This window comes from Stegodyphus dumicola, chromosome 2 (genome assembly GCF_044657685.1).
Source record: "Stegodyphus dumicola isolate Sdum_Otavi_A_Nest chromosome 2, ASM4465768v1".
NCBI classification, from domain to species: domain Eukaryota; kingdom Metazoa; phylum Arthropoda; class Arachnida; order Araneae; family Eresidae; genus Stegodyphus; species Stegodyphus dumicola.
In genome coordinates, this window is record NC_140769.1 from 11,394,230 (window position 1) to 11,419,210 (window position 24,981).

General features: G+C 31.0%; 2 protein-coding genes across 2 annotated transcripts in view; one reads left to right on the forward strand and one right to left on the reverse strand.

The window, feature by feature from the left end:
* The window catches only part of LOC118180918 (uncharacterized), a 70,234-nt gene extending 54,401 nt beyond the window's left edge, over positions 1–15,833 (reverse strand). Inside the window, exon 1 of the mRNA XM_085810441.1 lies at positions 15,770–15,833. Within this exon, the coding sequence (XP_085666567.1) occupies positions 15,770–15,818 (49 nt within the window). The 5' untranslated portion in view covers positions 15,819–15,833. The remainder of the gene's footprint in view (positions 1–15,769) is intronic.
* LOC118180919 (uncharacterized) lies at positions 1,805–13,585 on the forward strand. The gene is made up of 6 exons (XM_035350000.2): positions 1,805–4,144; positions 4,372–4,430; positions 8,027–8,131; positions 10,207–10,239; positions 11,515–11,553; positions 13,431–13,585. Exons 1-6 carry the CDS (start codon positions 1,882–1,884, stop codon positions 13,491–13,493), a joined length of 2,562 nt encoding a protein of 853 aa, XP_035205891.1. The 5' UTR covers positions 1,805–1,881; the 3' UTR covers positions 13,494–13,585.
* Positions 15,834–24,981: the final 9,148 nt, after the last annotated feature.

Below are 24,981 nucleotides of genomic sequence, written 5' to 3' on the forward strand. Positions count from 1 at the left end.
TTCAATTTAGAATCAGAGATGAATGTACCGTTTTCATAGCTGAACTTTTGTGCTTAAACTTCGCCGTCAAATGGGTCTCTAAACAAAACAGTGCTGTTTCAGACTATCTCATTTGTACTGATTCCCTTTCATCCTTGGAGATCTTAAAATGTATTTCTTCTTCTAATAATATCATTATCGAGATTCAAAAAGAAGTGAAAAATCTAAAGGATAAAAATATTTCGGTTTCATTTTCATTTATTCGTGGTCATACAGGTGTTGTTGGGAATGAACGAGCCAATTTTCTTGCTAAAACTGCGACTAAGCGAGAAATTGACACTTTTGTCAATATCCCTAATTCCTTCTATAAGAAGGTCATGTATGAAAGCATTGTGGAGTCGTGGAATCACGAATTCATTAATTCAAATAAAGGGAGTTTAACTAGAAGATTTTTCCCTTCTATTAAAATGAGATTGTCGTGTCATCATTTCTTCACAAATTATAAATTAACCCAGTTTCTTACTGGACATGGGAATTTTAAAAGTTATTTGAACAGATTTAAGTTGAGTCCTGAGTCTGTCTGTGACTGTGTCCTCGGCGGCGAGGAGAATGTTGAACATGTGTTTTTTCTATGTCCTAAATATGAGAGCGAAAGAAAAGTCTTGAAACTGGGACTGAAAAATTATAATATTAACTGGCCTCCAGAGTTTTACCAATTAATTTCCGAGAGAAGTGCTTTTAACACTTTTTGTCAATTCATTGTAAAACTGTGTAATCATCCTTAATTTTATTTCAATTTTCTCTTCTGTTTAGTTTGTATTGTGTTTCATACTTACTTCTGTAAGCCCCATGTGATACTATGTGGTACATGGGGAACTTGTTGTGTTTCTTTTAATTAAAAATATATATATATATATATATATATATATTTGTTAGCTTCAAACCCAGGTCTGACAATCTTCTAAATGTATCATAATAAGTATTATAATATAATGTTCTTCATTAATTTTAATATTGAGTTTTACGCAATGGGGAGGAAACTGTACTGCCAAATTTTTGCGCTTTCTTAAATTAATATAGCCTTCGAATTGTTGTATGATACATAGCGAAATAAAATTTACAAAGTTTATTAAAGGCTATGAAAGGCAAAACCTTGAAATTCGAATTGGGAAATTTTAAAGTCAATGTTTCGTGTTTAGTGGAGCATAAAAATTACGCGTTCGGAATAAAATGACACAAGACTAGGAAAACCAAGAGCAATAAACGTAGAATCTGCGGAATGAAATTCATCCTTGAGGTTCCATGTTCTTTCCGGTGTTTTGCGAAACAATTATAACAGAATATGCAACAAAAATGTGGCACAAAGGTCTCTATTTGGTCAGAGACTTCTTTAGGAAACAAAACAGAAGTACTAAAAATATTTTGTTTGATAATGTCAGAGAAATATGATCATTGAACTTCCCGTAAGGAATTTTTCAGACTTTTCTGGCTAAAATGCAAAATAAAATTGTACATAATCTGTACAAGGCTAAATATGATTTCATCGCATTGTCAACAACAGCGGCGACATAAGTTGGTACGCTTCACTGGCCATAACCCCACAAACAACTTTTAACATAATTTTTGCTTTAACCATCCACTAATCCTTAGATTGACGTCAAAATCTTCTTTCTCGAAACCGCTAATTTCTTGGTAAGTTGAGAATTATAAAGTTGTTTCAGTTTCTACAGAATGTCATGAAAAAGACAAAGGTAATTGACATTTTGCGCGTCTGTTTATGAATGGACCTTGTTTCAGTATATAAGCTATCCGTGCATTAGTAGCTGTCATTCAAACCTCAGCATCTGGTAACTGAGCACTTATAGAACTTTTGCTCTCAAAAGTGGAATACAAAGATCAGTTATGAAACTCACTTGGATTGCGGTATTCTTTGTTTTTGAAACTGTGTATGTGCTTGGAGGATGCGTTGAAGAAGCTCGCCACATTAGCCGTGATAAAAGAGATTACGAGATTGCTGATGTGGAATTAATTGGCAAAGACCTCAAAGACCAGTTTGATCATGGCTTGGAAGATAAAGAATTTATGCAGAAGAAATTCGAAGCTGAGAAAGGTCGGCATTTAGAAGACAAGAGTCTACACATCGATCTAGATGAGATTGCTGCAAAATTACATCACCTCAGTGACAGTGCTGCTTTTAAAGACGTTGGCGATGCTAATACGTTTCTTAAAAGTCTTCATGCCATCCTCGGCAAAGAAGATATTAAGGAAGTTGATCTGGGGGAAGAAGATGTAGGTGTCATTGTGAAGTTTCTGAAATACCTAAGCGCTGAAAAGAGTGATTATGAAGAATTCCCTCTAAAAAAAGATCATGCTGAAATATACCATAAGGAAGAAGCTCCATTTATGAAGCTCAGCGAGTCAAAAGGATTACATCTATCTGAAGAGGAGGAGGAAAGAAGGAAAGCTCATTTTGCCCATGATGTCTTTTATGATGATAAAGATCTGAAGGCTTATCTCGACGATGGAGCTCATAAGACAAAAGAAGATTTCGATGTGGAAATAGATCCTCATTTGAAAAGTGGCCATTTTGATGAGAAAAAGTTTGCAGAAGCTAAGCAGATCCATGCAGATGAAGCTTTTATCAAAGCGCACTTTAGCGAAGAAGAGGCTGCGCTGAAAAAACTCTTCGCAGATGAGAAAGCACATGAACATGATTACATAGCAAAGAAGACAGAAGAAAAATTGTTTCATAAAGAAGAACCATTTGCTGTTGCTAAAACTACCGAAGATAAAGCCATAGAAGAATGGAAGTTACGTTTGGGAGAAGCGTTAGCTCTTGGTAAAGAGCATGCATTTGATGAAGACCATAAAGAAGCTCACAAATTTGGTGTAGAAGCTCTTGAAAAAAGTAAAGGCCTTAAAACAGCTTATGGTGAAGAACTTCATCATGCTAAAGATGCCTTTGGCTTCAAGAAAAGTGTAGAAGCCGATAAAGCTCTTCATGAATCAAAGGCTTTAGCCGAGGCTCACTCTGAAGCATCAAAAGACCATCTGTACGATGAGATCCTAAAGCAAGAAGAATCCTTACTCTCAGGAGGCACTCACGCATACGAAAAAGCTCGAGAACAAGCCTATAAAGATGCTAAAATACCTGCAACTGGGGAAATAGCTAAGAAGAAAGTTATTTTTGACGAATCAGGCAAGGCACTTTACGACCCTAAAGTACATCAAATCGATGAAACATTGAAGGCGGAGGAAGCGCATGCGATCTCAGCTTTTGAAAAAGAGAAAGGTCTGCATAAGGAACTTCATGGTGAAGAAGCATTCAAAACTTCGAAATCTTTCGATGCTGCCTTAGCTCATGGTGCAGAAGCTGCCATATACGGAGGGAAGGCTAAAGAACACAGTGTAGCTCATGGCTTTGAAGCTAAGGAACACAGCCTCGCGCATGGTTTTGAAACGGCAGCTAAAGAGCATAGTTTTGCACATGGCATTGAGGCTAAAGAGCATGGTTTTGAAACTGCAGCCAAAGAACATGGTTTCGCTCATGGGATTGAAGAAGCTGCTAAAGAACATAGTTTTGCACATGGTGTTGGCACAGCAGCTAAAGAACATAGTTTCGCACATGGCATTGAAACTAAATCTAAAGAGCATGGTATTGCGCATGGTATCAACACAGCAGCTAAAGAGCATAGTTTCGCACATGGCATTGAAACTAAAGCTAAAGAACATGATATCGCAGCTAAAGAACATAGTTTCGCACATGGCATTGAAAGTAAAGCTAAAGAATATGGTATAGCAGCTAAAGAATATGGTATAGCAGCAAAAGAACACAGTTTCGCATATGGCACTGAAACTAAAGAACATGGTTTTGCACTTGGTGCGGAAACTGCAGCGAAAGCGCATGGTATTGCTCATGATTTTGAAACGGCAGCTAAGGAACATGATTTTGCTCATGGTATTGAAACTGCATATAAAGAACATCATTTGATTGAAGCAGACAAAGCTGGAAAAGGTTATGATGTGGAGAAAGGTATCGAAAAATCCGAAGGAATTAAGACCAAATTCTTGAAATTTTTGAGCAAAATTCTGGGGATGCGAAAGTGCTATCTTGTTACTATGAGGCCAAGCGAGCTTTTTAGCATCATAAACTGTATATCAAAAAGTAAGTGATATGTGTTAAAAGTTGCTATGTAAATTCATTTGCTTAGTTCTTTTAATACAACTCAAATTAAAATAATAATAGATAAACATTTGTTAAAAAATCAAAAGGAAAATTTGATTTAAATTCTAGCTATATAGCAAAAGCATGAGTTTATTTTTATTTCAATGCATTTTTTCCCTTACAAATATATTTCTTATTTTTATAAAACTACTTTATTCTCTTTGTAGGTAAAGATCCTATTCTATGTGAAAAATTTTCAATGTGTGAAGCTAAAATGCCTTTACAGGTAAATTTTTTGCTACTGCCTATTCTTTTTTAATTTTTGTTTTAAAGATTACTTTAGATTGATCGTTGAAATAAAAAAGCAGCATAAATAATGAGTCACATATATAATATACACGTTTGCACTGAAAGTTACTGAATTTATATTTTTGAAGAATATTGTAATTTAACAAAGCTCTGAATCTAATCTTGTGTTAATTAATGTGAATATATTTTTTAAATCAAAATAGTTTATTATTAACATTAAACTTAAGTTTGTTGATGGATCTGGGAATGTACTTATAATTATTTTCTAATGAAGATAGAAAAAAAATTCTTATGCATAGAATAATAATAAGCGTGCTCGAATTAGGTTTTAGTTTTTCATGTTAAGGGGAGTTGGTACCCCAAAATCGATTAAATTACCGACATTTCAGTTTTTTGCTAAAAAAATACCTTAATACCCTTACTAAATTGAACAAAAATTTTGAAATGATCTGACGATAATGAATATTCATTAAAAATTTTGACAGCCTTCTAAATGCCACCCCCCAGCGTTTATTTTTTTTTTTACTTCTTAATTGTTTCAGTAACTTATTAAAAATGAGTGTAAAAGAAGAGGAATGTAATTAACTATGACTGTAACTATCAGCAGTCTCTGTTTATATGTATAAACTAATTTATTTAAATACAAAGTGAAGTTGCAGAAAAAAATTTTCACCTTTAAATTGGCAAGTTTATACACACACACACACACACATATATATATATATATTCAGCTCAGCAAATATCTCTATGTGTATTATCAGTCAACTTTGCTATGCTTCTTCAAAAATTGAAATTATTTGCGATAGGACTCGAACAGAAAGAGGTGGCGCAATGAAAGTAATTAAGTTCCTGACTGTAGCATTATTGAAATCGTGCTGGAAATAAAGTATTTTATGTCTGTTAAAATTTCAAATTTTTCTTTTTGAAAAAATGTATAAAACGACAAATTAATGTTTTTAAAATTGATTATTTAAGTGTTGTAGGAAATATATTATAAATAGTTTATATATTCAAATTGTTTTGAACGTGTTTTAAAAAACAAAAACAGGTAAAGAAAAATTTTACTTGAATTTTTATGAATTTTTGCAATATTTCTGGCCAGATAAGTTTTTAAACAAAAGTTTGTAATTTATGCTCATATTAACCGATTGAACAGTACTAGGTTTTAATATATATATATATATATATACTGAAATTAAGTAATAAAATGTTTAAGGAATTTGAAAGGATTTAATGACCATTCAAATGGTTTACATTCTTTAAACTGCGTTTTCTCAGTTTGCATTTTTTCAATAAATCCTTTTACTTAAAGACTTAAAACTTTTACAGATATGGACTAAATTATTTAATATTTTTACTGCTTGTTTAAAAGTATATAGTTAACAAGAATGAGTTTTGCAAAATAGTGAAAAGAAGAATTATTGGAAGTGAAAATGTGATTGAGATCATATTTTTCTCAGTTTTTATATGAAAATGGGCTTTTTATTTTCTTTCTCAGAAACAAAGTCATTATTACAAAATCGATCCTTAAAATTATTAAGAACGCCCTAATAAATACAATAAAAATTTGGGACAAAACATTAAAAATCGTAGAAGAAAGATATTTTAATTAAATGTTTCTTCAAAAAATTTTAACTAAAAAAAAATACAGGCAAAAAATATTTTTTCAGCTTAAAAAATAATTTTGTCTTACCACTTAATAATATTCATAAATAGTAAATGAAAGTTCTTAAGTAAAAAAAATCATTCAAAAGGTACCGAGTCCTTTGAAAGCAATATGTTTTCAGGTTTACACATATCCAAAAATGTGGTTTCTTTTTCATGATAAAACTAAATGTATGCTCCTTATTGCTATTTTGATATTAATTTTTGAATTCCTTCTAAAAGTTTAATATTTTTCTAAGCATATACTAATATTCATTGGTTTTTGTTGTATAATTAGTAACGCAGATTGAAGTGTAAGTTTCATTATTAGGAACTGTAAAGATAACTATTCTAGTAACTAGGAAATTTTCTAATTTAAAAGAAAGTGTAAAATTATACGCATTTTGTGACTGTAATTTACATTTACGTAAGAGCTAAAAGGAAATGTTCGATGAGTATCATTTATTCTCATACTGTGAACTATACTTGTGAACTATTACTATTAGTTTTGCTTGGCTTTCGAAAAACTTCTATTATCGGTATTCTTATAATAACTACATAGAAAGTTTCAGTTTATGAACTTGAAATTAAATAAATACGAGTACGCACTTAATTTAAGTAATATTTTATTATTAATTTAATTTAAGTTTATTGTATATTTAGAGAGTTTGGTTTGCTTTGCGAGTACAAATTAATTCTAAACTCTAACAGAAGTTAAACGAATTATCTTTGGGTCTGAAATTAACTACAAAGTGTTGGAAAGTTCTCAAAATAATTTTTTATTTAAACGCAAACTTTAAATGTAAATGCACTTCTTGTGTTAACATTATCAACCACCACTTGTGGCGGTGTAATTAAAGTAGCATTCATATTCAAATTAAAATGTGGTCTAATGTGCGCAATTAAATTTTAAACTAAGCTGCCTTAAAATTTCTAAGCGGCATATCAAATTTAAATTTCGGCAGCAAAACACAAAGCCGAATAATTTTAAACTTATATGAGCTGGCAGGAACTACATAATTTGACGACGGGCAGCAGAAACATGTTCTATTTTACAATCCAAAAACCTCAGCTTAAATATTATCACAATTTACATTTTGAAGAGGAAACGGAAAGGAGAAGTTATGGAAAAGATGTATATCATAATAACTGGTTAGTTTCAAATAATAATCTTACATATTTATTTATTTGTTTTAATGTTGAATAAATTTATTTAATCAAAACAACTGGACATTTGTTTTATTTTAATGAAATAAATATGCAGTTTTAATGAATTATTTAAAAATGGGACTGTTAAGATAAACTTATGAGTTTTTAAGTTTAAATTGTAATAGCATGAATTCCAATAATTTACACGTCACTCCACTGAATGCAAGGTAAATAATTTTTCTTTATTACTTTTGGCTGATATTTATAACTAGGACTAATATAAATTATACCTTAACAGTATATAAAAAATTGCAACTCTTTAAAGAGTAAATAAAAAAACTGCAGTTCTTAAAAGAATTTCAGAAGTAGTATATAATATGTAAGCAAAAATGTTTATCATCATTTCTGTAAATTCTTATAAACTGGCAAAGGATTTTATTCGTGTTCAAATTAGTCCTGTTAGCTTTTGTTACAATAATTTTATTAATAGAATGTACATTGACATTATGAAATAACTGCTTACTTTTTAAAGCAGTAGACCATACGTATAAATGACGCTAGAGCTATTCAAGATTACCCTATTTAATTATTTTAACTACTGTGTCATTGGAACGTATGCTTTAAGGGTACATTTCTATCAGTTTTATTATTATTATTGTTATTATTTAACAGTAAGCTGATTCTTGAGTATATATTCTTCAGAAGTTTAGATTTAATTATTAAAAAAATTTACTACTAGAAATGATACGCAACTTTCATTACTAAAAATCTTCTTTGCAGGTAATCAGAGCTCTTGAAAAGTGCCAAAAAGAAACTATTCCAGAAGGAGCTAAGAAGTGTTCCAGATCTGAACCTTTATATCGTACCCCCGATATACCTTTAAAGGTAAGATATTTGTCCTTATGTTATTGCAGGTGATATATTTCGACAAAATACTTCTGTGTTGTTACTAAAATCTACTCATCAAGAATTTAGATAATATACTTAATTCCGTATTAAAAGTAATTGTTGTGGGTGTTGTTTACCCTCCTGATATAAGGGAATCTCGATTAAGTCCATGAGTTCAAAATGACCAAGATGAAGACAGGTGACAGAGGATGGAGGACAGAGACACCATAAGTAACAGTATAGCTATTCATGGTGTTTTCTACATAATACTATGACTCTTTATTGTGTGTCTTGCTGTGGCGACTAGACAGGTATGGTCCCCCGTCTACTGTTGTATGAATCGCAGCTTACATGAATTATCCATTATTGTTTTGAATGTTATGGGGTAGCATGTTATACTCAGCATCCTACTGTGGCTAGAATGATGGAATGGGAAAGTGATTCATATTGTTGAAAATAATTACTGGATTGTCAGAAATAATACTGGATATATTACAGAAATTATTTGAAGTAAAATGTAGAAAATTGCGTATATTTTTCTCTTGGTAATAGCATGTATTGTAGATGCACATATTAATGTTTCTAAAAAAAAATAGTGATATATTTTTGAAAATGGTCTTGGAATAGTGTCTAGTTTATGATATGATTCCATTTTTATTACATAATTGCAGCTGCCGCTAATATATAGCACCAGTCTCTCCTTTGGATATTAACTGATGCATTTTGCTTTTGAAATGCTTCCATTTACACCACCAATAAAATTTTAACACTCGTCTGTCTAAAATTAAAGTTTATTTCTCAAACACATTTCACGCATCTAAGAAAATTCTGTTATTGTGTTGGCATGTTTTAATAGCTTTAATTAGCTCTACCTTTTAGGTAGAATTATATACTTTTGTTTTAAGTGTATTTTACGTACTTTCGATTAAAACAGTACAAAATTAAAAGAAATTCTTTACTCAGCCAAAGCTATAACTGATTATAAGTAACTGAAGTTGTTAAATGTAGACGTATTCTATTTCTTTCTCGTATTAAAATGCTTAAACTTTGCCCATATCCTAATGCATTCTTAACGAGAAAAAATTAAAAAACGGAGTTAAATAAATCCTTCATAAAATTATTCAATTTACGTGAAAATACGTTGTTTAAAATGCACTATAATTACAAGTATAGAACAATTACAAGTATGAACAACAAGAAATGAACAATTTATACAGATCCAAGTGTTTATCAGAATTAGTTTACGTAAATAATTAGTGTTTAGATCAGACGATAAAATATTGTGTACTTAAGAATTTCCGCTTAAAGGACTTTGTATCTTTCCCACTTCTTCTTTAAAATATTCTTAGACTTTATAGAAGAATTCTGCATGTTTCTCCCCTACTTAAAATTTCTGTTAATAAGACAAAAAAAGTAATTAAAAAAATCCTTCTTTCCTCTGTTATAAATAAAGGTCTCTTTACTTATTTTTGTTTTAAATAGGGTTGCATATATATCTCCTGCTCGCAGATTTTTACTCCCAGCACTTTTAATATATTATTTAGAAATATCTGATGTCATGTAGCAATACAAACTGTAAACACAGATACGAAAATACATCATGTAAGTAAAAAATGTTATCGAAAATAATAATTTAAACTGACTTCTTCGAAAATTCGAAAATATAAAAAGCACAATAATTTTAGCATATTATTGTATTATAATGCACTATGTTCTTCATTTAAACCTTGCCCTTATAAAAGGTACACAACTTTGGAAAAGGTGCTCAACAACAACAAGATTTTCCTCTCGCAATTTTTAAGAAAAAAAATTAGTGGAGGGAGAAGGGATAATTAAGTGAATAAATATACTAATACACAGACAGAGTCCAATTTTCAAATTTTTTGGTATTATTTCTCAACTAATTTTAACTGTTATTGAACTGTGAAAATAAATTATTGCAACATAAATACGGTAAGCAAAATACACTAGATTGCGAAACATCTGAACTTGGTCAAAAAATAAAAAGTGTGTAATACGTGCCATGTATAATAACATCATTGCAAAACTTTTTTTTTTTTTTTTCTTTTCAGATCTTCCAGTGCGTGGTGAAAAATACTAGGGAGGTAAGGAAAATATTATTTTCTTACTTAGCATTAATTTTTTTATACTGAATAAATACTTTTTATGAGAACAAAAATCAATGCCGAAAACTAAGTACTATTTAGAGAAACCCTTGAACTAGCTTCAGTACTTACTTTTTTCTGATAAATAAGATTTAAATATAGATATTGTAATTTATTTAAAAAGAATACCAACAAAATAAATCCACCTGCAATTCATTCTATTCATTAAGTTTACGTGTCAGCAAAAAGTATTATTTTGCATACGTGAAACCTCTAATTAACTGCGTTGGAGATGTATATTGTATTTACTGCAAATACACAAAGTTAATTACATGTTCTAAGGAAACTTACGATTATTTCAAGATTAGATGTATTATGTATGAAAATTTTAACATGTTCCAGAATTTTGTGTACTTTAAAAATTTAGTGTTAGCTAAATTGGATGAAAATTTTAAGAAAATCAAATTGATTGACAAATAAAAGTATCGTTTTCCTCAAACTTTTATTATTATTTCGTTGTTCAAAATGATTAGTTTAGTTTGGTTCGCTTGATCATGACAAAGCAAGTGAGGGATATATGCCTGAGGGATGTCTTCGTAGAGGAAGTTCTAAGGAAAACCTTTTCGTAATTCAAAATGTTTAACAAATATATTCATTTAAATAATGACTTCAAGTGCTATATTTTTAAATAAAGTAAATAATTAATGCTTCTAAATTTTCGTTTTCGTGAGAGATTAAAAAAAGTGCTCAGAACCTTTCATTCTTTAACCTAACGTAATTTTTAATTTATGAAAATACTTTTTTTAAGACATAATGTTACACTGCTACAATAGTTCGCAAGAAATACTTACAGAAAATTCCCTCTGTTCGTTTTATTTTATTGACAATATTTAATTTCTATCACATATTTTGAATGTTTATTAAAGTTAATTATATTAATTAATTATATTAATTATTAAAATTAATTATATTAATTTTAACTTGAATTCGTGGCAGGTTAAAAATTTTCTGAAAAATATATGAATTAACTTTCCAAAATCTATGAAATCTATAAAATTATAAGTTGATTTTTTTTTTTTTTTTTTTTTTTTTTTTTTTAACAACGAAAATTAATGCGGATACCCCAAGTTGTTTTCACATACTTTCTGATAATAAATCAAAGAATCAATGTTATTTAAATTTTATATACCTGTTAATTTTAGATATAGTAACATAACATTTTAAGCAAAAGTTCATAAATTTTCTAAATATATGACTGAAATATTTTTTATGCAGTTGGTGCCTGAAGAGAAGAAGAAAATGATAGATTTTGAGGTAAGTTCAAATTTTGCTGTAGTAGAATTTTATTAAATACTTCCTTGTGAGAATATATTGAAATTAGTCTTCATTTGAAGTTATTTATTTTTAATGAAATTCAAAAAGAATGAAATAAAATCAGCTTTCAATGTTGTCAAATTTATTTAATAAAATAAGATTTATTATTGAAACCGTGTATAATTCATAAAGCTAAAGGATCACTAAAAAATCAAAAGATATTATTTTACTGAAGGGAATAAATTAACTTTTTTGAATGCTTATGAAACTTAATTTATATTTTCATGATTTTTGGTCATTTCATATTTTTTGAACCATATTTTTGTAATTCTTCCTTTTTGTCACTTATTCATTTAGTTTTCGCAGTCTTTCCTTTTTTGAATAAGTAGTATTTCTAAAAGGAATGGTTAAAAAAAAATTACACTCTAAGATCTGTTTTACTCTCATTTATTCACTCTGAATTCTATTATAGTTCTGCAGAAAAATAAACGAAACTTTATTAAGCTCTATGGAACTGTTTCTGAAACTCTTGTTTAAAAGCAAGAAACAGAGAATTTTCAGGAACAGCTCTAATGAACAGATAATAATATCATATGATTATTTAAAATACAGTACACCGTTTGGCTTTATTTTGTGACATTTAGTGGGTTGTGACACTATGAGCAGCAATAATAACAATCTTAATTTAAAAATTATTATTTCTTTAAATGGTATGTTAATTTATTTTACTTTAGACGTTTGAAAAATAGTTAAAATTTTTTCAAGCGCTAAATAATGCATATAAACAATAAGCTTACTTAAATCAATATAATGAATAATAAGTAAAATAAATGAAAACATCTGAAAGCTTTTAGATTTTACAATTACGCTCAAAGGGGCGTTTTGTGTGTTACCTTTATTTTATAATTATCTGTTACTTAAACCATAAAATTCAGTTCAACAGCAATATCACAAAATAACTTTAAAAAGCATATCTTTAGAATTTCAGATATACAGTCTCGCACGCTATCTATTTTTTTTTTTTGAGGGGGGGAGGGGGTGCAATGTTGCCATTGCTCACTGTGAAATCGTTGAGTTTGTTATTCAAAAATTTACAAGGTTTTAAAAAATATGAAATAGATAATGAAACAAATTCCAAATGCCCATATTTTCGAATGGAGGACTACGTTATTCAAAATTGGATGTTTCTAGGTACCGCTGTTTTTTCACAGTGCGAGAAACATACATGCGTTTATGCAGATCTTCATTATTTAATTTCTTTAACTATAATGCAGTGCTCTACTATTTAACGGCAACAACTTGAAAAGTCAAACGCTGTTTATAGTGAACCAACGCAAAATGCCAAAACGAAATTAATAGCCCTTCTGGGCTTACGCCCTTTGGGCTAATAATATTCCGTACAATTTTTAATATGAGTTTATGAAGTATGTATGATTATAATTTGTGATCGAAAAGTACCTGAATGATTTTATTCAATTCATTTTTAGAAGTCATACGATAGGATTAAAATGAATATGGAAATTTTAACTAACTGTTATTATTTTTGTTTACTAATTATTTATCAATTATTAACTAACTTAAACTATTCTATAAAACTACTTTCCCATTATTTCTTATTGATCACTGTTATTTTTCAAATTCAGTGCCTGAAATTAAAAGCCCTGATTATTAAGAATTAAGTTTATGGAATTTTATTAAGAATGCCTGGGTATTAACAACGAAGATTTTTTTTATATCAGTTATTACATTCTAACAACGCAACAAAATATTTAAATGTAGCTTATGTTTCCGCGATGAATTACAGTAAACAGAATAAAACTCTATGTTTTTATATTTTTCTGTAAAAGAAATCTTATGAATTTATCATTTCTTTCCAGGAATGTGCCAGAGCTGTTAAAGCAGAGAGCTGCGGACGTTTCAAATGGGGTCGTTTTCACTAAATGGCTCAAATACACGTTTTGCATTTAATCCATTGTAAATGTGAACACGTTGTAGACTTTTTGTGATTATATAAAACTGTTGATATTTGTTATTGTCGTTAATTTATAAATTATTGCATTCTTTATTTTATATTAAGTCTTTTATCATAACTTTCGTACTTCCTGAGTTGTGTGTTGATAAAATATTTATAATGCTATGTTCCTGATATTTGTTTAGTTGAAAAATAAAATTTTATTGGCATTTTAGCTGCTAAATTGAAAAAAATGTGTCAATAAATAATTTAGTTCTCTTTCCTACTTAATTTTTAAGTAGAAATTTTAAGTAGGTAATTCCTACTTAATTCAGTTTTCTTTCCTACTTAATTCTCCTACTTAATTTTATTTACCACCTAATAATATAGGTGACAAAACAAATGTCAAAATTGGTAGCGAACGTGCCCTCACCGGGCTTCAAACCACAGATCTTCCACTTACTGACTACATGTCTTAATCATTTACACCACAACAGCCCACAGGGGGGGGCTGCAATATTTCTTATAAGTTGATTCTCATATAAATTTTCTGATATTTTTTTTCTGAAATTTAGATCGTTGTATTACTATAAAAAAACACTTAAATTTTATTTGCCTTCAAAGATTTCACTGCATGGGGATTCATTGGTTAACTGTTCAAGGCAAAATCTTTAAAATTATTTACTTAAGATTAATTTAAAAGTAGTAGTATAGAGTAATGTAAAACAGAATAACTTAAGAGTAACTTTATAATGTTTCTCTGTCCTTCATCTATGTTAAAATGTCGAGTGAATTAAGTAGCGAATTATCGATGAGTTTAAGTAATTACGGCAGAGTTTCGAGAAGGGTTAAACTACCCTTTTATTCACTCAAAGAAATAATAACAGATGGACCCTTCTCGGGCTTACAGGAAAGCCTCCACTCTGACTTTTAAATCAGGATAAAGAAATGAGACATTAATCTAATACTAAACTGAATAGACTTAGCCGAAGACACAAATGCCTAACGTAGTTGGCCCTTAGTTTAACCTAATCGGCGATTATCAAGAGGCACGTACAATACGGCCAAGCGTCGTAGATTTTAGAAGGAAGTAGTCAGACGGCAAACACGAGCCGCTAAGGACTCCTCTCTCGCAGCAACTTGAACTTTCCTTAAACACGCCTTCTAACTTATTCGCATAAAACGCGGTACTAAAAATTCATTCTGATAGCGAATAGTAGATGGAAATGAGAATAGAGAGTATAGCATGTCTAAACTTAAAGTAACCGTTAGAATTTTAAAATAACCTTTAGAACTTAAAAGCAAGAAAAATAAAAAGTAGCAAAAAAATTCAGACTGTAGAAAAAGACTGTAGAAAAGTACTCCCCATATTTTGCTGGTCAAACCAGTATCTTCATGTATCATACTTAAACTGAACTTCTAGTAATCTTGCTTCCTTGTTAAGAATACAAAATATTATGGTCTTCTTTCGGTTTTATAAAAGAAACAATTTTCTATAAAAACAAATTTTTTTTATGATTGTTACTCTCTTTTTGTTCCTGCCATATTTTTTGGCCATCAATTAACTAATGTCCTCCTTGAAAGCAAATTGATATATTGTTAAAAGCAATAAACTTTGAATAATATTATTTAAGCTTTGAAAATGACATCTTTGTCAGTCATTCTTTGATAAATGATTCTTTTTCAATCCACAAAGCAGCATGATATGCTTGCTCACAAATAAATCAAACCTGTTTTTCTTTATCTTGGATATCTCAGCTTTTGTACTTTGGAAAAGATCCATTATCATTAAGAAATTCTTAGAAACCTTATTAAAAAGCTTTATTGATCAGAATGGTATATATCTCGCTGACAGTTAAAAAGAAAATGAGTAAAATGTGTGTCCCATTCAGACTGAGTTCTTTGTGTAAGGCATTAAATGGAGTTGTCCGAAAAATTGCTCAGATCTGAATCTTTGAAAGCACATTATCAGTTTCTTTACTTAAGCTTCGCGACATTTTTACTAAAAGGGTTTTGACATAACATACACGCACTTAAGCTTTTTAATGCGTATGCAATTTCTTTATAACTTAAATTAAATGTTCTCAGAATCAAAAGCCAACCAGAAAACATCATTAAAACATTTATTTTTTTGTGCAAGCATACAGATACCGTTACTTGATTAAAATCTCGTTACAAATACCCCCTAAGCTACGATTGTTATAAATAGTTTCGCTGGTGAGAAGGGAAGATTTTAATAGCAGTATTTTCACAAGGTAATCTTACCTCTGAGAGAAACTTTACATAAAGGAAAATACCAGCTCAACTGCTTCATAAATTACATAAACTGTCCAGTCTGTATGGCAGAAAATCTTCGTATAAGCGCCTTGAATAAAAGAAATATTATGGTAGAAAAGTTTGCTAAGGAAAAAAAAATTGCAATGGCATAAATAATTAAATAATATACAGGAAAGAATTTACAGTGATCGTATTAGCATGCAGTTGATTCCTAAAGTTGAAGAAAGCAGTCACAAGATGGGCCTAAATAGTTATTAAAATTTGTAATAGGTGACGAATTCAAGAACTTCTTACGCTTCGGAAAAGCTTTTATAAAAGATAACGTGATTGGACAAACATCGTATAACAAGCAGCTAGAAAGACTCATGAGCATGACTTCGCAATTGCTGTAAATCTGCAAGGTATGTGACAACTGTATGCAAACTTGCATACGTCTGTGCTCTATTTGGTAATTATAAGTGACGGTATATTCTGCCCAAATCGTAAACAGGATGTTCTACGATAATTAGAGGAAAATGTTTCAAAGTGAGATTTCGTAAATGAGGACACATGGACAAAGTTAACTCACAGTTTAAAGCCAACATGAAATCATTGTTACCATGTGCAATATGTGAAAACAATAGAAATAACAGCCTGAAAATATTTCCTTTTCCATACACATATTTTGTTTAAGTTTGATCTTCTACATTGATTCGTGCTCTTTTTTGCATCAAATTTATTTATATTTAGAGTTACGCTGCATAAACTCTTTTCACTACCATCATCAAGATTAAGTCCCAACGCATTTACTGGAAATTTCATTAAAACGAAGGAACTCTTGGATAAATTGAAGTTTTAAAATTTTAGAAGTTTCAGTTGGAATTCAATTTCAAATTTAAAATGCGTAGAAACGAATGATCACACTTGGTCAAGTATTATCCTTGAACAATATTAATACTACGGAAAATTTATTAATGAAATCATCATCATTAACATATATTGTCGATGGTTTCCTTAAATACCCGTACTTTAGCTTAACTTACACATAAAAAGACATTTTTAGCAGAGCTATCTCAGCACCTGGAAAACGATTACTTCCGTAATATTTAATCCTTAATAGGTTATTATAAAAGACATATTTTCTAAGCATGTAAACATACATATAAGCGATTAAATAACCTATGTATAAACTAATACACTATCATCATAATAATGTTCAAAATTCATACGTATGTAAAGACATATCATCAAATACCCGAATTAGTATTTTATAAAAATTTTCTTATACTTAAGGAAGTTAAATATATGTAATTATAGAAAAGTTCTTAGATATATATTTTTACATTTAATTTAAATCTAATTTCGTTTATTTTAAATACAAAGCTTTATTTATTTATTTTTTAAACCTAGCAGATGTTCATGGAATTTTCGACTAAATGAATTTTGATTTGCGACATCTTTTACATTTAGGTTATTAACTGTTATTATTGTTATTAGTTATTTATTCAAGGCTGATAATACTATTGAAGACCTTTTTTTTTTTTTTTTTTTTCCAAGAATGCAATTTCTATAATTTTAAGGAAGCATAAATCTTTTATCATTTTAGTAATAACATTCATTCAAAAAGATGTCATAATTAAAAAGTGTTAAATTTCCTTCTTCAGTTTTAAAACTAAGCATATTTTAAAATTAAAGGGAATTTAAATGAAAACTTCAGTTATTGTACGTCGAATAAAAATATCTTAAATTTTGCAAAGCAATATCTCGTACAACTGAAAGCAGTTTTTGGATAAGAATTCATTTATTAAGTTATAACGTCTAGTATTCTAAAACTAACTCGACATAGGATAAAATAACTCGACATTAGAAGACCGTATACGGAATTTTGCTTAATTACGACAGAGTCTATAGAATGATTTAAAAAACCCTTTACTAACTCCAGTCAAAAATTCACAAATGGCAGTGACTCCTGCTTGCAAAAGCCAACACTTTCGGCTTGACTCAAAATGGTAACTAGTAACTTAAAATTAAATGGAATTAAGTTAAGCCTAATGGCTTCACAGGTTACTTAACGAGCCGGCTGACTCTGTCTCGTAAAAGTCGGCGTAAACAAGCCTAATGTTAAGAAGCGCTCAACGCCACAAAAATCCAATCGCTAGTAAATCAAGACAGCAACGCCAATCAAATCAGGCAGGCAGAACACGCTCTAAATTCACCTTCCAAAACCTTCCCTTAAATACTAACTCCTTTCTACCTCATTTGAAAACACGCGAGCTAACTCATTTACATTCTAGCAGGGAAGCGTGAGTTGAAAGTAAGAACGAAAGGAAAAGTTGCTTCAAAATAAAATTAACTGTTAAATAAATCAAATAAATCTCCACAAAGTATTTGAAAAGTTTACATCGGTTTTAGTTAATACTTAAGAATGGTTAAGAGATTAATATACCCGCAACTTCACTGCAACGATAAAATAAAAAGTTTTGATATATTAACGACAGATTTTCAGTTAATTTTTAGCTGTTTCGCATTTATTGGACTACCATTCGTAAACATATTTAAGCTATCTCGGTGTAAAAAAGTAGTTTTCATCGTTAACGAAATAATATTCTTTCTCTTTGCGGTTTATTTTGCATTTATTATATTCTTTCGAATAGTAACCATAACATTGTTTTCATATTCTTTAACTACAATATTTATTCACGCCATACTTCTTTTACTTAGAATCCTCATACGCTTCAACAGAAAAAACATATCTGAGCTGATTGAAGAAATATCTATGTTTTCGACACAAATTTGCAAAATTGAGATACAGTCAATCAGAAATTATGTCCTGTTAATGTGTTCTGGTTGGTTATTTTACGTTTTTTCTATGCATCTCTTTTCTTTAGTTATACTCGCTCTACAACCAGATGAAGGACAGAGAATGAGTTCTGCCTATCTCTTGGCTTTTAACACCACTAACGATGTCACATTCGTAGCGACTACTTGCATAACCCAAATTGCTTACAGTTTAATTTTTTATGGAACACCCATCTTGGTATTTATACTTCTAGGTTTAATTATGTACAGTATCCAACAAGCTTATGAACACTGCATACGCCATATTAGAAAGCTATAAAGCGAAAAAGGACATAAAACGCTTCAAACAGAAGCCTGTCTCAAGGTGCTGCAAAAGTTGTCCACGTTGTTCAACAGAACGAACCATCTCGCCGATGACTTTCTTAATTTATGCGTACACCTTTGTTTTGCAGCTCAACCTGCTTGCCTTATTCTTGACGCTGAGACTCAAATATAATTCGAAAATCGCTGAGCTGCGCATCTTGATAGGCTTTGTTCAAATTATGATTTGTTTCTTTGTTCTGACAGGCATTGCTGCCAGAATGACGAACTATAAGCAGAAGCTGGGTCGTCTAATAGACAATTCGTTCCGTGATGTTAGTTGTACATCCACGGATGTTCTAAACCTGTTGGTGCTGAAAGATTGTGCAAGCGATAATTTCAGTTTCACGGCATGGGGAATGTTCCATATCAATAGAGGTTTATTCATAACTGTTTTGGGTGTATTGCTGTCATACGGATATCTACTTCTGCAGATTAGCTGGAAGCAACAAGGATTCAAGATAAATGGTTAGAACTTTCATACTACGTTTTAGATCAACGGTTTATTTGGCAACTTTGAGTGAAAATATTTAAAAACTTACGTATTAACTCTAGCATCTTGGTGAAGTTTGACAGTTTCTCATAAAAGAAAAAAAAAAAAAAATGATGTCTTAAGATTAAAAAAAAAGAAAAAAGAATATTTATTATCTGTATATTTTATGTTTTAATTAGGAAAAATCAATCAATAAACCTACTTACAAGGGATGCTATGATCTAATGTTAATTTCGTGGCGATGCTTTGAAAACACATTCGTTCCCTTTAGCGAATTTTCTGCAAAATACTGAATTTCTGTGGAAATTTTACTACAGTTTTGTTCATTGCAGGCAAATTCTAAAAACGCATATTTTAAAACTGGGTTTGAGATAAATATTGCGTCAACACAAACCTTTGGGAACTGAATATATCTGAAAGAACATACATAGAAATTGTGACGCTGCTTGTTCAAACTAGAGAATTGGTATGTGCAGGGTTGCCAAAGCGTATTCTGAAAATTTGGCGAATATGAAAATGCTGCTTTTCAAGTTCCATCCAGTAACTCATTCATTTCTTTTAAACTGAGTCGGTTTTTCGAAATAATTCGAACTTTATGGGGGGGGGGACTTATTACTAATTTTCGTTTATTACAGATAGACTTTCATGATATATTTGTTTTTTTAATTACCTGAATGTTAAACCAAAGAAATTCAGAATAATTACTTTTAACTATTTACTGTATCAGAAATTTTCTTCTTGCTTACCGCTTGCCTTTGCGGTGTAACCGGAAGTACCCCCGGCTGAAAATCGGAAGATTCAGAACTCAAAATCTGACGAGGATATTATTGAATTTTCATGCTTCCTGCTTCAAAATAAACTTATTGAACACACAGGTGGCGTCAGAGCTAAAATGTAGTAGCCAATAATTCGTTACTACGAAGAATTGGCGCCTGTGTCTCTTCCTCCCCAACTGCCTTTCGACTGGAAAAGAATGTAAAGAAATTTCTTCTTTCATATGTAAGTTACTAGTTACCATCGTGTAATAGGATACACGTCGAGCTTGTTATTGGGAGGTCTTCCGGAGTTCGAATCTCGGCAAGGGCATTCCTGAATTTTCACGTTTTCCCCTTTTAAATAAATCTAACGACCTGCAGGTAGCACCCAAACTAAAATGTGGTAGATGGCAATTCCCCACCCCTTGGATTTGTAATTGGTTTCTGCCCTCCCCAGTCCTCGTTAAGTGGAGAAATCTCTGTGAGGGTCACTGCTGATGTTTCCTGTTTTCCGCTTTTGGAATAAACCTTCCAGATGCCTATATTCGGTGGAGGATTACATTATTAAAAATTTGATGTCTCTAGGTACCGTTGTTTTATCACAATATGAAAAATATATTTTTCAGATTTATGCAGATTCTTCATTTTTTAATTTCTTTAACTATAATACAGGGCTGTAATATTTGGTGGCAATAGTTCGAAAAGTGAACCGACATTTAAAGTTTTCAACGCAAAATGCCAAAACGAAATTAATAGCCCTTCTGGGCTAACGTCCTTTGAGATTTAAAAAAAAAAAAAAAAAAAAAGAAGATGCAATATGAGTAGCATAAAATCACATACACGAAACAAGATGGCCAAATTAGCAGAAAGAAAAAAAAATTGCTGCGCTATTAATGCAACATCAGCTAATGTCATAATGTTTTGCAACTGTAGATAGATGTAGATGTAATTTATGACATAATTTCCAAATATAAACCGATCTACCAAGAAGGATAATTTTGTAAGGAAAATTCAGCCAAATCTGAAAATCCTTATATAAGCCGAATTTCAAAATACCTATCTATGAAATATCTCTATTTGTTGCAGTCTACTTGATTACGCTATAGAGTCTTTGGGTTCTCTTTGGTAAACGTCTACGTCTTCTACGTAGTGAGACGAGGTAACGAATGCTGGCTATGTCTTTTGAGAATAAATACTGCAGAGGACGTTTTTTAAATAACTTTTTTTATTTAAGCTAAATTAAAACAGATGCACGCCCTTGGTACTCACAGATCACCACCACTTGTAGCTAATGTAAATTTAATAGAGAATAAGAATGTAACAAATCGCTAATAAATTAAGATATCTAACGACTGGCTCCTTAGCTTAACTAAACGCTGAATCCGCTGCACACAGCAAAGCCGAGCCTATGTCAGTATAACTGAAAAGTGTCTAACACCGACTAGAAAGTTAATTTCAAACACGCGGCATAAACTCGGAACTAAGTCCGCTGCTACTACTCATGAACTCTTGAAGCGCAGCTTAAATACTGCTTCTGAAAACACGTTTAGATTAGCATCTATGTCATAACAAATTTACATTTCGACAGGAAACTGAAATCAGGAAGGAAAGGAAAGGAAAACTTAAAATAATTTGTTAGAATAAAGTTTTCATAAAAATTTTAAGTCCTTAAAACGCTTCGAATTTTAAGTTTAACAGAGGTGTGAAAGTAATTAAGCTTAATGAGGAAAGCGAAGAAAAACGAAACTGAATACAAACATTATCGTAAACATATATTTCCAATTACAAATATTCATGCTTTGAGATTTTTAAAATAAAAAAAAATATATTTTAAAAATTACGAAATTCAGCTTTTATACGGTCCCTCTGACTACAGGGTAACGTGACGTTACGTTATCAAACTTTACGTGTCGGTCTGCCAGACCATGAAGAACAAGTTTTATATAAAAAGTTCCGACTAAAATCATGACCAGTTACTGCTGCAATGTTCATTTTACGTTACGATATGCGTTACGTTTATGGGGCCATGGATGGCTGCAAGACGCATACACTAAAAGGGCTCTTCAAACAAACGTCTACTAAGTCATCTGTTTTGTGGACAATTCACCGAAATGAGACTGGAGCTCGAGTAAGCACAGATATCGTTCGGCAACGGACTACATGCACACTTGCCGGACAGGAAACTGAGCTGCAGGAAATTGAGAGGACTTGGTGGTTTACCCAGCTCTGATACTTGTCCCCAGACGCGTAATGGCAGACCGCACATTGAGTTGAACAGTGTTAAGCGAATTTCGCTTACTGCGCATGCTTGATGGTGTACCTTTGGCGCGGGGAGAAATATTGGCGACTAAGCAACCCTACGTTAGCTTATTCGTGATCTCCATGGCTGTCGAGTGTGCTCGAGTGATGGTTAAAATTGCAATGTTCTGGAACTTTGCTTATTAGTTATTTTAACGTCCATACCGATTGCACTTGCTTATTTTTCTAATATATGTTTCATTTTAATTTGTCAATAACAGTGCATTTAATATTTGTTAACATATGTTCGTAATAATTCGTTATTTAAATGTAATTTGTTTACATGTTATAATTCAGTAATTGTAAACTGGAGTATCTCGCTTAGTTTGTTAGCGTATATTCGCGCTTTTATTTTCTCATTTCAATGAATTTAATAACTAGCATTAAGGAATTGTAAAATTTCTTCAGTGTTATTTGCAAGCACTTGTTATATTCCTCAGAGTTTCTTTATGTATGTACGAATAGAACGTATGTTAAATCCTGAATTGTTTTTATTGCTTAAAAGTATAATGAATAAATTTTCAACTAATATATCCTAAATTTCAGTCTCTTTCTGAACGAAAATTTGTACAGTTCCAAAGGAATGTGCAGAATTTCATAAGTATTATATTTTACATTTTGAATGTAAACACTGCTTCACATTACTTCTCAATAATTTCAGCTTTCTAGTTGTTTGAGCAGTACAGCAAAAAATAGCATTTTAACACAGTAATTAATTTACATTATACTCTACGAAGATTTAAACGCCAGATTTGTTTACAATTAGATGGCAATACATCTACCATATACCGTATTTATCTTCTTTTCAAATCGCGCCAACATAGTAATTACGCCAAATTGTTTTCTGGGCATGCGCAGTATGCGACATTCGTTTAACACTGTTCAACTCAATGTGCGGTCTGCCAATACGCTCCCCGGACACCTCTCAATTCTTCTGGCTTGGAGTGCACTTGTCATGGCTTATCCATTTCCATCCATGGTCTCATAAGCGTAATGCATATTGCCCAATTCCTCATTACTTAACAGATGCATCCTTCTCCTACAACGTCCTGAAATGATCCTGCTTTCCGCTTTTCAATGCGCCTGCGAACGTAGCTCTCTAGTGGCGGCTGGTGAGCATAAAACATAACACGATAGTGGAGAACATAAGTACAGTGACAACATAAAATAAATAAATAAATAAAAAGAAAGTAAAAAAATCTGAAACGTTTCATATTTTAAATTACGTCTACCGGGGGGCGTTTTTTTAACGTTTTGTGTGTTACCTTTATTTATTAAATATGTCCTTTGCACTTAAACCATAAAATTTAATTCAATAGCAATGTAGCAAAATAATTTTAAAATGAGCATATCTTTAGAATTTCCGATACGCAGTTCGACGCGCTGGAAATATAAAGGTTATTTCCCCCTCCCGTAGAGTGTTGCCTTTGCTCGCTTTTAAATCGTTGAGTTTCTTACTCAAAATTTCGTTAAAGTTTCACAAAATATGAAATCGATAATAAAACAAATTCCAAATTTCAAATTTGGGATTTCAGATGCCCATATTCGCAGTAGGATTACGTCATTCAAAATTGGATGGCTCTAGATACCGTTGTCTTATCACAATGCGAGAAATAGACATACATTTATGCAGATTTTTCATTATTTAATTTCTTCAAATATAATAAATATAATGCAGGACTCTAACATTGGGTGGCAACAGTTTGAAAAGTGAACCGACATTTATAGGAGTCCGACGCAAAATTCCAAAACGAAAGCAATAGTCCTTCGGAACTCAAATCTCTTTGGACTAATAATGAGTTATAAGTAATTTTTATTAAATCAGCTGAACATATATTATTAAGAAGTTATTACTATATATCACTAGTGTAAATTCTCTTTAAAAATTTTGTAAGCACAGTTCATATGTAACTTTATCAGTGCAATCACAAGACATTTTCAAAAGAGAAGAATAATTTTTTAACTCATTAATAAAGACACAGATACTTAATAGAATTTTAGAAATTGAACTAATTTAATGTACAGTATAAAATAATCGCAAATGATGACTCGCAATTTGAACTCAACAAGCCTAACACTGACGTGGCCAGTGTAAGTTCCAGTGTTACCAATAATAATAATATAAACAAACTCTCTAAAAATGAAATAAAAATATCTGGATTTACAGGCTGCATGCTATAAATTATGGGTTTATTTTTCTAATAGTTATTTTTATTTTGATAGATAAGATAAAGCCTTACCTTTATCTTGAAGTGTCTCTCCTAAATTTTCCTGCCAGAATGAGCTCTCAGGATTACGATTTATGCAATTAAAGAAGAAACGAGTATTTATGCTGAAGTCTGGATTACTTCAGTAGACAGGGTGTTCTGCTTTTTGACCACGCTGTTGCTATTAGTTTAAGCTTGCCATTCTATAATCGTACTTTATACGTGCCCGGATTCTATGGCCGTACTTTATACTGTACGTAACTGGTAGTATACGCCGATGATCGTCTGATAAGGGCCAACTACACGAAT